We start from the raw sequence: 14,628 nt of genomic DNA, 5'->3' as shown, positions 1-14,628 counted from the left end.
GGTTCCCTTTAAGATCCATAAAAACAATTTGCAGGGGTTCTTTGAGGTCCAAAAATTATTTGCAGGGTTTCTCCAGGTTAAAAAGGTTGAGAAAGTCTGCCCTAGACTAATGACATCTCCTAGAGCTAATTAGAGTGAAGTGTCAGCCACAGCCAGCTGGAGTCCAATCAATGACATGAGATTGGAGGAGTTGGTTACTGCTGCCCTGCCTTATAAAAAAACGCACACCAGTTTGGGGTTTGCATTTCCCAAGAAGCATTGCCTGATGTGAATGTTGCCTCACCCAAAAGTGCTCTCGAACAACCTACGATTAAGATTTGTTGACTCGCATAAAGCTGAAAATGGTTATAAAATTATCTCCAAAAGCCTTGCAGTTCATCAGTCCACAGTAAGACAAACTGTCTATGAATGGAGAAAGTTCAGCACTGCTGCTACTCTCCCTAGGATTGGTCATCCTGTAAAGATGACTGCAAGAGCACAGCTCAGAATGCTCAGTGAGGTGAAGAAGAATCCTAGAGTGTCGCTGCAGGGTCACACAACACAGCACACAAGTCATCCCCCCCCTTTTTCTCCCCACCAACAGAGCTCTCTGTTGGTGGGGTCTGATCCCCCCCCCCCCACATTGTTTATTTTTATATATGTTATTATTATTTTTTAATAAAATTTACTATTTATTTATTTTTTTCTCCCCCCCTGAAAACCCTCCCTCCCCCCAGCCAGCCAATGATGCAATCGGCTGTCATAGGCTTCAGCCTATGAGAGCCAATCGCTCTCTTGTGTGCCAGGGGGACAGCTGTGTCACACGGCTGTCCCCAGTACAGCGCTGCTGCAGATCGCAGCGCTGTACTTAGTAAAAAGACGGCGTTTTTGCAGTCTAACATTCTCCCGAGAGGCGATCGTCGCACGGAGACTGAAGGCAGGGCGGAGCTTCCTTCCGAGCAGGAGATGCGCGCACAGACTGCGCGCTATCTCCTGCACAAGCCAGCTCCAGGACTTGACGCCAATTGGCGTTAGGCGGTCCTGGGGCTGCTGGCGCAGTCACATCCATTGGCATGACACAGTCCCCAGGAGGTTAAGGCTAATTGGCCCCAGGCCTTGTAAGGTTTTTTTTTGCCTTCCCTTGGATCAACTGGGACATGTGCAAGTTCAGCAGGGTGTCTTACTTTATTTTATTTTATTTTTCTGGCTGGACTTGATGGACAAATGTCTTTTTTTTCAACCAAACTAACTATGTAACTATGTTAAATAACATTAGCAACAAGATGTAAAGAAATCAAGAAGGCAGGGGCAACATGGACTGAGATAGAAAAAATCGCCCAGGACAGAAACCGGTGGCACACATTTGTTGAGGCCCTTTGCTCCAGTGGGAGACACAGGATTAAGTAAGTAACTATGTAACTATGTTAAATAACATTAGCAACAAGATGCGGCACTGTTCTAGCTGGAAATGGAAGTTGTAAACTAGCTGGATTTTTTGTTGTAAACTTTGAGGCTCACTTCTGTGGAAGAGTTCTAAAGTTATTATTTATCCTTACCTGTTCCTCCACAGTTTTCTTTAGATTTAAAAATTCGCTAGATGATTTGTTTTTTAGTGCATCAGTGAAGTTTTTATTTGTGATTTTGAACTCCAATGGCAAAGAAACAATAGGAGTGACTGTGGTTGTTTGGTTGGCAGTTGTGCTGGATGAGCTGATAGTTGTTGATGAGGAAGTATTGGAAGTTGATGGGACTGCTGAGATGGTGCTGGTATTGGAGGTTGATGCTACTGCTGAGATTGTGCTGGTATTGGAAGTTGATGGGACTGCTGAGATGGTGCTGGTATTGGAGGTTGATGCTACTGCTGAGATTGTGCTGGTATTGGAAGTTGATGGGACTGCTGAGATGGTGCTGGTATTGGAGGTTGATGCTACTGCTGAGATTGTGCTGGTATTGGAAGTTGATGGGACTGCTGAGATGGTGCTGGTATTGGAAGTTGATGGGACTGCTGAGATGGTGCTGGTATTGGAGGTTGATGCTACTGCTGAGATTGTGCTGGTATTGGAAGTTGATGGGACTGCTGAGATTGTGCTGGTATTGGTGGTTGATTGGACTGCTGAAATTGTGCTGGTATTGGTGGTTGATGGGACTGCTGAAATTGTGCTGGCATTGGAGGTTGATGGGACTGCTGAAATTGTGCTGGTATTGGTGGTTGATGGGACTGCTGAAATTGTGCTGGCATTGGAGGTTGATGGGACTGCTGAAATTGTGCTGGTATTGGTGGTTGATGGGACTGCTGAGATTGTACTACTATTGGTGGTTGATGGAACTGCTAAAATTGTGCTGGCATTGGAGGTTGATGGGACTGCTGAAATTGTGCTGGTATTGGTGGTTGATGGGACTGCTGAGATTGTACTACTATTGGTGGTTGATGGAACTGCTGAAATTGTGCTGGTATTGGAGGATGATGCAACTGCTGAGATTGTATTGGTACTGGACAGGGTTGTGACTGCTACAGTGGCACTGGATGTTAATGTAGAATTGTTGGAGGATGCAGATAGTAGTGTGCTGAGAGCAGAAGATGACACTGAATTCTGAGTACCAGAGGTTGATGAGCTTGAAAAAGAAACTGAAGTGTTTGTTGTGAATGTATTGGGACTAGATGTTAATGGGGTTGACAGTGAAGTGGAGACAGTAGATGATAAAGTCGATATTAGTGTACTGGTGGCATTAGTGGTTAAGGATGTTAAAGAAGTATTTGAGTCAGATGTATTTGTTGACAAGATTGTGCTGGTAATGGTGGTGCTTGATGTTGTAGCTGCAGCAGTTGTTAGACATTCAGTTCTGGAAACTGTAGGTAAAGAAAAACATACCATAAGTATAGACACCTTCACAAACCAGTCGCTAGTGGTCAGACCACTGCTTTTACTTTGTTTCTAAGTTGCCTAAAAATAACAGACCAACAGATAATAGCAATCAGCTGTATGGCTCCTTGCTAAGGCTTCTCACATATGTATCAATTTTTTTCTGGTTGATTTCTGGTCGATTTTATCATTTCTCAGATCAGAAATTGATGGTCATCTACAATCTTAAGATATGAACCACATATAATGTTATATTGAGACTAGCTTATCCTACTTCTGTCCAAAAGCAGAGTGACACTATTTTCAGCCTAAGGCAGTGATGGCGAACCTGTGGCACGCGTGCCCGAGGCAGCACACGGAGCCGTCTCTGTGGGCACGCGTGCTGTGTCCGCTACCACCACTAATCTTAACAACCCCCGCCGCCGAGAACTCGAGAAGATGTTTTTGAAAGCTCTGCCCCCACCCCCTCCCCGCTCTGCTCGCAGGGGAACCTGGTCTTGTCAGCTCGGGACTTTCGGGTGGCTGCAGGAAGGTAATCGTGGAGCTGCGCGCCGCCCCCGGGAGAGGAGACTTCTGCCAGTTGAGTAAATACTATTTTTTTACAGGTTACAATATTTTGTGTTTAAACGCTGGCCACATTACGATTTTTGTCTAGTGAAACATTGCTGCAGTGTGATTAATTTCTTTTGAAACGCTGGCCACATTACAATTTTTTCTGGTGAAAGATTGCTGCAGTGTGATTGTTTTCTGTTGAAACACTGGCCACATTACGATTTTTTCTGGTGAAAGATTACTGCAGTGTGATTATTTTCTGTTGAAACTCTGGCCACATTACAATTTTTTTTTCTGGTGAAAGATTACTGCATTACGATTATTTTCTTGTGAAACATTATGCGTTACGATTATTTTCTTGTGAAACATTATGCGTTATGATTATCTTCTGGTAAACGATTGCCTCATTATGATTATTTTCATGGGGGGGAAGGCTGCAGGCTCTTTCATCTGGAGTGACAAAATGGCTAGAGGCTCACAGCCCGGCGGGGGATCACATGGGGTCGGGCAGCCAGTATTCAATATAAATAAGTCGATTTCGGGTTGCAGTTTGGGCCCTCGGCCTCTGAACGGTTCGCCATCACTGGGCTAAGGTGTAAATGATAAACAAATCTTTGGAAATTGGATAACAATGTAGTTAGAAATAGCTGATTATATAAACTGTAGCTTCCATTTAACCAGCTATTCGTTAAAGAGAACCCGAGGTGTCTTTAAAGAATGTTATCTGCATACAGAGGCTGGATCTGCCTATACAGCCCAGCCTCTGTTGCTATCCCAAACCCCACTAAGGTCCCCCTGCACTCTGCAATCCCTCATAAATCACAGCCATGCTGTTAGGCTGTATTTACATCTGTAGTGTCCGTCTCAGCTGCTCCCCCGCCTCCTGCATAGCTTCGGTCCCTGCCCCCGTCCCTTCCCTCCAATCAGCAGGGAGGGAAGGGATGCAGGCGGGGACTGGAGTTCTGCAGGAGGCGGGGAGAGCAGCAGACTGACACTATAGAGATAAACACAGCCAGCTCTGACAAGCTGTTTGTCAGCAGCGTGGCTGTGATTTATGAGGGATTGCAGAGTGCAGGGGGACCTTAGGGGGGTTTGGGATAGCAACAGAGGCTGGGCTGTATAGGCAGATCCAGCCTCTGTATGCAGATAATATTCTTCAAACCCACCTCGGGTTCTCTTTAAGGGCCCCTTCAGTATTATTGGCTTGGCTTTAGAGATCCTTACAATTGGCAAAAAGTTGATTTTACCTGTAATTTAGCATCTAGACATAATGTTGTTTTTAATACACTGTTCACTTTCTGAACCTTGATTATTGTCCTGCCATACCCCAACATTTAATCCCTTTTCTTATGCCAAACTCCAACTTAGTTATTACTACCTGTCATCTCTGCTATCTGCTTATCACTACCTGCCTTCACTTCTACCTGCTTATCACTTCCTTGACATCACTGCTACCTGCTTATCACTACCTGCCATCACTGCTACCTGCTTATCATTACCTGCCATCACTGCTATCTGCTTATCATTACCTGCCATCACTGCTATCTGCTTATCACTACCTGCCATCACTGCTACCTGCTTATCATTACCTGCCATCACTGCTACCTGCTTATCATTACCTGCCATCACTGCTATCTGCTTATCACTACCTGCCATCACTGCTACCTGCTTATCACTACCTGCCATCACTGCTACCTGCTTATCATTACCTGCCATCACTGCTACCTGCTTATCACTACCTGACATCACTGCTACCTGCTTATCACTACCTGCCATCACTGCTACCTGCTTATCATTACCTGCCATCACTGCTATCTGCTTATCACTACCTGCCATCACTGCTACCTGCTTAATACTATCTGGCATCACTACTACCGCCTTATCACTATCTGCCATAACTACCACCTGCTTATCACTACCTGTCATCACTGCTACATGCTTATTCCTACCTGCCATCACTGCTACATGCTTATTACCACCTGACATCACTGCTACCTGCTTATCATCACTACCTGACATGACTGAAACCTGATTATTACTACCTGTCATCACTACTACCAGCTTATTAGTATCTTACATCACCACTGCCTGCTTATTTCTACCTGACATTACTGCTACCTGCTTATTACTACCTGCCATCACTACTACCTGCTTATTACTACCTGTCATCACTGCTACCTGCTTATTACTACCTAACATCACCACTACCTGCTTATCACTACCTGACATCACTGCTATCTGCTTAACACTACCTGTCATTACTGCTATCTGCTTATCAGTACCTGCCATCACTGCTACCTGCTTATTACTAGCTGACATCAATGCTACCGGCTTATTACTAGCTGCCATCACTGCTACATGCTTACTACTACCTGCCATTATTGCTACCTGCTTGTCACTACCTGACATCATTACTTCCTGCCTATTACTACCTGCCATCACTGCTACCTGCTTAACACATCCTACCATCACTGATACCTGCTTATTACTACATGACATCACTACCTGCTTATCACTATCTACCATCGCGGCTACCTGCTTAACACTACCTGCAATCACTGCTACCTGCCATCACTTCTACCTGCATATTACTACCTGCCATAACTGCTACCTGCTTAACAGTATCTGCCATCACTGCTACTTGCTTATTACTACCAGGGGAGGACTGGCCAGGGGGGAAGGGGGGAGATTTCCCCCCAGGCTGCCTCTCATTTAATGACTTAGGGCTGGTGCAGGGCCCGCTGCATTCAGGTTTTTGTAAAAGGCAATGTGAAGCACGAGGCTGGCTGAGGGAAATAAAAGTGCAATTACAGAACAATTAGAGGGTGGGTAAGCTGGTAAATGTACACCGTAAGGTGCAGAGCAGAGGCTTGCCTGCAGGGTCCGTAGAACAAAAACTCTGTCTGCTCTCTCACCATCATAGATCCCAACTGTCCCTTTTTGAAGGGACAGTCCCTCTTTGGACAAAAGTGTGTGGGGAATTAAGGTGGCCATCCATCTGTTGACTCAGCGATCAAGTAACTGTTTTAATAATTGCTATGGAATTGGATGAAAATCGGTGCTGCCACAAGCATGCTTAATCGACGATTTGACAGATTTCAGGCGGAAATTGGTCGAATCTGAGTTGCTGGGAAATCTCAAATTTGTTCCCCCTAAATGTATTATGTGACCCCCGATGCCTGTACATTTAGGCTGCTTGCACACTAAGACGTTACAGGCGCACTTTAGTGCAGCCTGTAACGCATACCTCCCAACTTTTTGAGATGAGAAAAAGGGACACTTAATCCACGCCCCTGCCACACCCCTGGCCACACCCTCACCACGCCTCTAGTCACTCATACCATAAAGATTTCATAAGAAAAATATGTTGTTTTATAATTCAAACCACGCTGGTCCTTTCTATCCTGGCTCATTTTCCTTCATATTAACATTTTAAAATTAGTATTCTATCAATTTAAAGGATGAGAATAAAGTTTAGAGTCAATCAAACACATTTTTAGTATAGAAATATATGTATTTACATAGAAAGATGAACAAATGAGAGTGAAAGAGAGACTGTCCCTCCAAAAAAGGGACAGTTGGGAGCTATGGTATATGTAGTCAGGTGTATATGTCCCCAGTATATGTAGCCTGAGATATATGTCCCCAGTATATGTAGGCAGGGGTATAGGTCCCAGTATATGTAGCCAGAGGCATTTGTCCCCAGTATATGTAGCCAGGTGTGAATGTCCCCAGTATATGTAGCCAGGGGTATATGTCCCCAGTATATGTAGCCAGGGGTATAGGTCCCAAGTATATGTAGCCAGGGGTATAGGTCCCCAGTATATGTAGCCAGGGGTATATGTCCCCAGTATAAGTAGCCAGGGGTATATGTCCCCAGTATATGTAGTCAGGGGGTATATGTCCCCAGTATAAGTAGCCAGGGGTATATGTGCCCAGTATATGTAGCCAGGGGTATATGTCCCCAGTATATGTAGCCAGGGGTATATGTGCCCAGTATATGTAGCCAGTGGGATATGTCCCCAGTATATGTAGTCAGGGGTATATGTGCCCAGTATATGTAGCCAGGGGGTATATGTCCCCAGTATATGTAGCCAGGGGTATATGTCCCCAGTATATGTAGCCAAGGGTATATGTCCCCAGTATATGTAGCCAGGGGGTATATGTCCCCAGTATATGTAGCCAGGGGTATATGTCCCCAGTATATGTAGCCAGGGGTATATGCCCCCAGTATATGTAGCCAGGGGTATATGTCCCCAGTATATGTAGCCAGGGGTTTATGTCCCCAGTATATGTAGCCAGGGGTATATGTCCCCAGTATATGTAGCCAGGGGTATATGTCCCCAGTATATGTAGCCAGGGGTTTATGTCCCCAGTATATGTAGCCAGGGGTTTATATCCCCAGTATATGTTGCCAGGGGTATATGTCCCCAGTATATGTAGCCAGGGGTATATGTCCCCAGTATATGTAGCCAGGGGTATATGTCCCCAGTATATGTAGCCAGGGGTTTATGTCCCCAGTATATGTAGCCAGGGGTATATGTCCCCAGTATATGTAGCCAGTGGGATATGTTCCCAGTATATGTAGCCAAGGGGTATATGTCCCCAGTATATGTAGCCAGGGGTTTATGTCCCCAGTAAATGTAGCCAGGGGTATGGGGCAGAAGAGGAAAGAAAAGATCGGGGCACCAGCCGCAAAACAGTGTACTAATGCGGCGGTGAGCAGAGCGGACATCACTCCTTCCTCCCTCCCTCCCCATCATGCCCCTTTCGTGAGTCCCCATCATGAAATGCAGAGATCGTGCGCAGCGGCCAGCGGGTGTTTAGTTTACATACCGTTCCAGCGGCCGACTTCCTAGTACTTCCTGTTTCGCGGAAACAGGAAGTAGGAAGCCGGTCACCGAACAGCATGTAAACTAAAACACCCGCTGGCCGCTGCGCACGATCTCTGCATATCATGATGGCCGGGGACTCACGAGTGGGGCATGATGGAGAGGGAGGGAGGAAGGAGCGATGTCCGCTCTGCTCACCGCCGCATTAGTACTCTGTTTTTCGGCTGGTGCCTCTATCTTTTCTTTCTCTCCTCACGCCTCACCTCTGCCTGCCGGGACACAAGGTGGGGGGGGGGGGGGTATCCCGGGACAGCGGGACCCCTCCCCCAACCCGTGACCGTCCCGACGAATCCGGGACGGTTGGGGACCCTGCTGTAACGCTCCCCCAACGCACAGCAATGTAACACAAGTGGGCTGTTCACACTGCCCACGTTGCGTTACATGTAATGCTGCACGTTCTCCCGAAAGTGCAGCATGCTACGGCGTTACAGCGGCGTAAGCCGCGTTAGACTGTTTGCACATGCTCAGTCATGTTGGGGAGGAGCGGAGAGCGGCCAGGCACATGGCTAATTAATATGCACTGCACGTTGTGACGTGCAGTGTTTACTTCCTGGTGCGGCCGCTCTGTGCGGCGATTGGCCGGCGGGACCACGTGATGCCGCATGCGTCCAAGAGTACGCATCACGGCATCACGGACGCCAAAGTGAGCTGCACAACGCGGCTCACTCTGACGTCCACATCGAAGAGCACCAGGCCTTGCGTTAGGTGCACGTTATGCGACCTTAACGTAGCACCTAACGCAACGTCTTGGTGCGCAAGTAGCCTTATACTTACCTGTCATGCTGTCCTGCAAGTTTCCTTGCTGTATTTCTGCATGGGCACCCCATGTGACTAGCGGCATATAGCATGTGGGGAGCGTGTGTGACGCCATTTGGACTGAGGCTGCCATGAGCACGGGCCTGTAGTTTATGTTTTCCCCCCAGGCCAAAAGGTCCCAGTCCTCCCCTGATTACTACCTGCCATTACTACTACCTGCTAATCACTACCTGCCATCACTGCTACCTGCTTATTACTACCTGCCATCATTACTACCTGCTTATCACTACCTGCCATAACTACCACCTGCTTACCACTACTTGCCATCACTGCTACATGCTTATTACTACCTGCCATCTCTGCTACCTGCTTATCCATATCTGCCATAATTATTACCTGCTTATCACTACCTGCCATCACTGATACCTGCTTATTACTACCTGCCATCACTGCTACCTGCTTATCACTACCTGACATCACTACTACCTACTTATTACTACCTGCCAGCACTGCTACCTGCTTATCACTATCTGCCATAAGGACTACCTGCTTATGACTACCTGACATCACTGCTACCTGCTTATGACTACCTGCCATCACTGCTACCTGCTTATTACTACCTGCCATCACTACTACCTGCTTATTACTACCTGCCATCTCTACTACCTAGTCATCCCTACCTGCCATACCTACTACCTGCTTATCACTACCTGCCATCACTACTACATGCTTATTACTACCTGACATCACTGCTACCTGCTTATCACTACCTGACATCACATTATTACTACCTGCCATCACTACTACCAGCTTCTTAGTACCTTACATCACCACTGCCTGCTTATTATAGTACCTGCCATCACTGCTACCTTCTTATTACTACCTGCCATCACCGCTACCTGCTAATTACTACCTGCCCTCACCGTTACCTGCTTATTACTACCTGACATCATCACTACCTGCTTATCACTACCTGCCATCACTGCTACCTGCTTAACACTACCTGCCATCACTGCTACCTCCTTATCAGTACCTGCCATCACCACTACCTGCTTATTAGTACCTGCCATCACTGCTACATGCCTATAACTACCTGCCATCACTTTTACCTGCCTATCACTACCTGACATCACTTCTACCTGCTTATTACTACCTGCCATCACTGCTACCTGCTTATTACTACATGACATCACTGCTACCTGCTTATCACTGCCTGCCATCACTGCTACCTGCTTATCATTACCTGCCATCACTGCTACCTCCTTATTACTACCTGCCATCACTACTACCTGCTTATTACTACTAGTGTTGGGCGAACAGTGTTCGCCACTGTTCGGGTTCTGCAGAACATCACCCTGTTCGGGTGATGTTCGAGTTCGGCCGAACACCTGACGGTGCTCGGCCAAACCGTTCGGCCACATGGCCGAACTAAGAGCGCATGGCCGAACGTTCCCCGAACGTTCGGCTAGCGCTGTGATTGGCCGAACGGGTCACGTGGTTCGGACCCGAACGCGCTCTGATTGGCCGAACGGTCACGTGGTTCGGGTAAATAAATACCCGAACCACGTCATATCTCCGCCATTTGTCTGTGGGTTTAGCTTTGGGTAGGCAGGCAGGGTAGTTCGCGCTCCAGCCACGCTAGCCAGGGTCCCCCCCAGTCATTGTGTGTCACTGCTGGGAACAGTAGTACACCGCTCGTTCAGCCACACTATATAGCATTCTGTGTACTGTTCTGTGTCTGCTGGGAATAGTGGTACACCGCTCGTTCAGCCACACTATATAGCATTCTGTGTACTGTTCTGTGTCTGCTGGGAACAGTAGTACACCGCTCGTTCAGCCACACTATATAGCATTCTGTGTACTGTTCTGTGTCTGCTGGGAACAGTAGTACACCGCTCGTTCAGCCACACTATATAGCATTCTGTGTACTGTTCTGTGTCTGCTGGGAACAGTAGTACACCGCTCGTTCAGCCACACTATATAGCATTCTGTGTACTGTTCTGTGTCTGCTGGGGATAGTGGTACACCGCTCGTTCAGCCACACTATATAGCATTCTGTGTACTGTTCTGTGTCTGCTGGGAACAGTAGTACACCGCTCTTTCAGCCACACTATATAGCATTCTGTGTACTGTTCTGTGTCTGCTGGGAACAGTAGTACACCGCTCGTTCAGCCACACTATATAGCATTCTGTGTACTGTTCTGTGTCTGCTGGGAACAGTAGTACACCGCTCGTTCAGCCACACTATATAGCATTCTGTGTACTGTTCTGTGTCTGCTGGGAACAGTAGTACACCGCTCGTTCAGCCACACTATATAGCATTCTGTGTACTGTTCTGTGTCTGCTGGGAATAGTGGTACACCGCTCGTTCAGCCACACTATATAGCATTCTGTGTACTGTTCTGTGTCTGCTGGGAATAGTGGTACAACGCTCGTTCAGCCACACTATATAGCATTCTGTGTACTGTTCTGTGTCTGCTGGGAATAGTGGTACACCGCTCGCTCAGCCACACTATATAGCATTCTGTGTACTGTTCTGTGTCTGCTGGGAACAGTAGTACACCGCTCGTTCAGCCACACTATATAGCATTCTGTGTACTGTTCTGTGTCTGCTGGGAACAGTAGTACACCGCTCGTTCAGCCACACTATATAGCATTCTGTGTACTGTTCTGTGTCTGCTGGGAATAGTGGTACACCGCTCGTTCAGCCACACTATATAGCATTCTGTGTACTGTTCTGTGTCTGCTGGGAATAGTGGTACACCGCTCACCCGCCACTGTATAGCATTGTGCTCTGTGTCGCTGCTGGGAATAGTGGTACACCGCTCACCCGTCACTGTATAGCATTGTGCTCTGTGTCGCTGCTGGGAATAGTGGTACTGTATAGCATTTCTGTACTGCCACTGTACTGCTGCCAGTCAGCGTGTACTGTAAGGATAAGTGAAATGAGGAAGAAATCCGGTGAAAGAGGGAGGGGCAAGGGAAGAGGTGTTTCCCCTGACGGTTCACGTACAGGCCACAGGGGAGCACCCAAGAAAACCCACTCAATACCGCCCATGTTGTCCAGGACAACAACCCTCACAAATCCAAAAGAACAGGACCAGATAATTACTTGGATGACCTCTCAAGCGTCCAGCAGTGGGTTAAGCAGCACCAGCACATCACGCACGAGGTCCGAGTCCTCAGCCAGTTACAAGGAGCCAGTGGGCACAAAGCTGACACAACCGGCAGCGACACCACGCACACAACTGCCAGATAACCAGTCCGATGAATTACCTCAGGACACAATGGGGTATTCGCAGGAGCTATTCCCAGCCCAACAAACTTCCACCTTTCAAAGGTCAATGGAGGAACAGCCAGAAATGTTGTGCCTGGATTCACAACCGTTAACTGTGGGAAATGCACCGCGCACTGAAATACAAGGCGAGTCCGAAGAGGACTCGGAAACCCAAATCCCAGAGCAATTTGGGCAGGAGGGGTTGCAATTGCAGGAGGTCGGCCGACAAGATCTGGAAGACGACGTTGGAGTGTGCTGCGCAGAGGTTGTTGTGGGGAGCTCTACTCCACGGCGGCGGCCCACAATGACATATGACGAGTTTGAGGAGATGGAAGAGGAGGGTATGGACAATGTGGACAGAGACCCAGATTTTGTTTGTGAACGAGAACATCGCCGTCGTAGCAGCAGCACAGATGAGTCTGTTGAAGAACCCACTGCTGCACGAGCTCGCCTTGTGCCACAAGGTAGGCGGCGCGCAATTTCAGGCACCACAAGCGTGGAAGTTCAAGTGAGAGGCAAAAGAGGAGCAAACAGAAATCGCCAGCAAGGAGGCAGGTGCTCCAAAGTCTGGGCTTTCTTTGAAGACTGCACTGAGGATGTTACCATGGCGATTTGCAAGGTGTGCAAGACCCGCCTGAGCAGGGGGAAAAGTATTAACAACCTCTCCACCACCAGCATGAGCCGTCACATGCTATCCAAACATCCCACTCTTTGGGCAAACGCGTCAGGACAGGGTACCAGAAACAACACTGCCTCCCTTGGGTTCACCAGACCCGCCTCAGCAGCAGCAGTAGCCCAGCCATTGCGTGGTTCACAACATTCACAAACATCAGACGACGCTGACACTGTCACTTTCCGGAGTAGTGCTCTTGAGGTCTCCCAGTGTTCTTCAAACACAACAACCAACAGCCCTTCCGTGTGCAGCGCTACGGTTCAGTTGTCTGTGTCGGAGATGTTTGAGCGCAAGAGGAAATTGCCAGCAAATGACCCCCGGGCCGTGGCAGTAACAGCCAGCATAGCCAAGCTTCTGGCCTGCGAAATGCTGCCATATCGATTGGTGGAGACAAACAGCTTCAAGGGCATGATGTCAGTGGCCATCCCACGTTACGTGGTTCCCAGCCGCTACCACTTTGCACGCTCTGCAGTGCCTGAGTTGCATGAGCACGTGGTCAGCAAAATAACCCGAAGCTTGAAGAATGCCGTTGCCTGCAAGGTTCACCTCACCACTGACACCTGGACGAGTGCGTTCGGCCAGGGTCGATACATCTCCCTTACCGCGCACTGGGTGAACCTTGTGGAGCCTGGCAGCGATTCCTCACCTGCTACGGCACGGGTGTTGCCCACGCCACAAACAGCTGCACCGCCGTCCCTCCCACTGGATAACAGCAGCACCTACCTCTCTGACTCCTTCTCCTCCAACGCATCTCAAAGCTGTACCTCATCCGGAAACGCTAACCCAGCAGCAGTAGGATCGTGGAAGCAGTGCAGCACAGCTGTTGGCATGCGTCAGCAAGCGTTGCTGAAGCTAATCTGCCTTGGGGATAAGCAGCACACAGGGGAGGAAATTTGGAAGGGAATAAAGGAACAGACGGATTTGTGGCTGGCACCGCTGGACCTGAAACCGGGCATGGTTGTGTGTGATAATGGGAGTAATCTCATTCGCGCTTTAAGGTTGGCTAAGCTGACACACATCCCTTGCCTGGCGCACGTGATGAACCTAGTAGTTCAGCGGTTCCTGAGGACATACCCAGGCGTGGCCGATCTTCTGTTGAAGGTGCGTCGAGTGGCCAAACATTGTAGAACTTCCAGTACTGCTTCGGGGGCACTCGCCAAGATGCAGGAGCGCTTCAATCTCCCCCACCATCGCTTGCTGTGTGATGTCCCTACGCGCTGGAATTCTACGCTGCACATGCTAGCCCGCTTTTGCGAGCAGAAGAGTGCAGTGGTCCAGTACATGACGGCGCAGTACCGAGGCGCATCCGGCCAGCTGCCAAGCTTCTGTGGATCCGATTGGGCCAACATGTTGGACCTCTGCCAAGTCCTCCAAAATTTTGAGCAATCCACGTTGCTTGTGAGCAGTGACAACTCTTCAGTCAGCATTACCATACCACTGCTGTGTTTACTGAAGAGGTCGATGTTAAAAATCAAGGAAACAGCTGTCATGATGCAACTGGGGGAATCTGAAGGAGAAAACGATCAGCGTGATGGTACCAACATCAGGCCATCCGCCTCAGGGAACGCTGGCCCCAGCAGCTATGACGAAGAAGAGGAGGAGGAACAGCTGGAGTTGGAGCAGGAATTTCATGCCACC

The 14,628-nt window shown here is 48.4% G+C and overlaps 1 protein-coding gene across 1 annotated transcript in view; it reads right to left on the bottom strand.

The window, feature by feature from the left end:
* LOC137562270 (uncharacterized) overlaps positions 1 to 14,628 on the bottom strand; it is a 294,902-nt gene that overhangs the window by 213,203 nt on the left and 67,071 nt on the right. Inside the window, exon 4 of the mRNA XM_068273603.1 lies at positions 1,536 to 2,827. Coding sequence (XP_068129704.1) covers positions 1,536 to 2,827 — 1,292 coding nt within the window. The remainder of the gene's footprint in view (positions 1 to 1,535; positions 2,828 to 14,628) is intronic.

This window comes from Hyperolius riggenbachi, chromosome 3 (assembly GCF_040937935.1).
Source record: "Hyperolius riggenbachi isolate aHypRig1 chromosome 3, aHypRig1.pri, whole genome shotgun sequence".
NCBI classification, from domain to species: domain Eukaryota; kingdom Metazoa; phylum Chordata; class Amphibia; order Anura; family Hyperoliidae; genus Hyperolius; species Hyperolius riggenbachi.
This window is presented reverse-complemented; position numbering and strand designations above follow the sequence as displayed.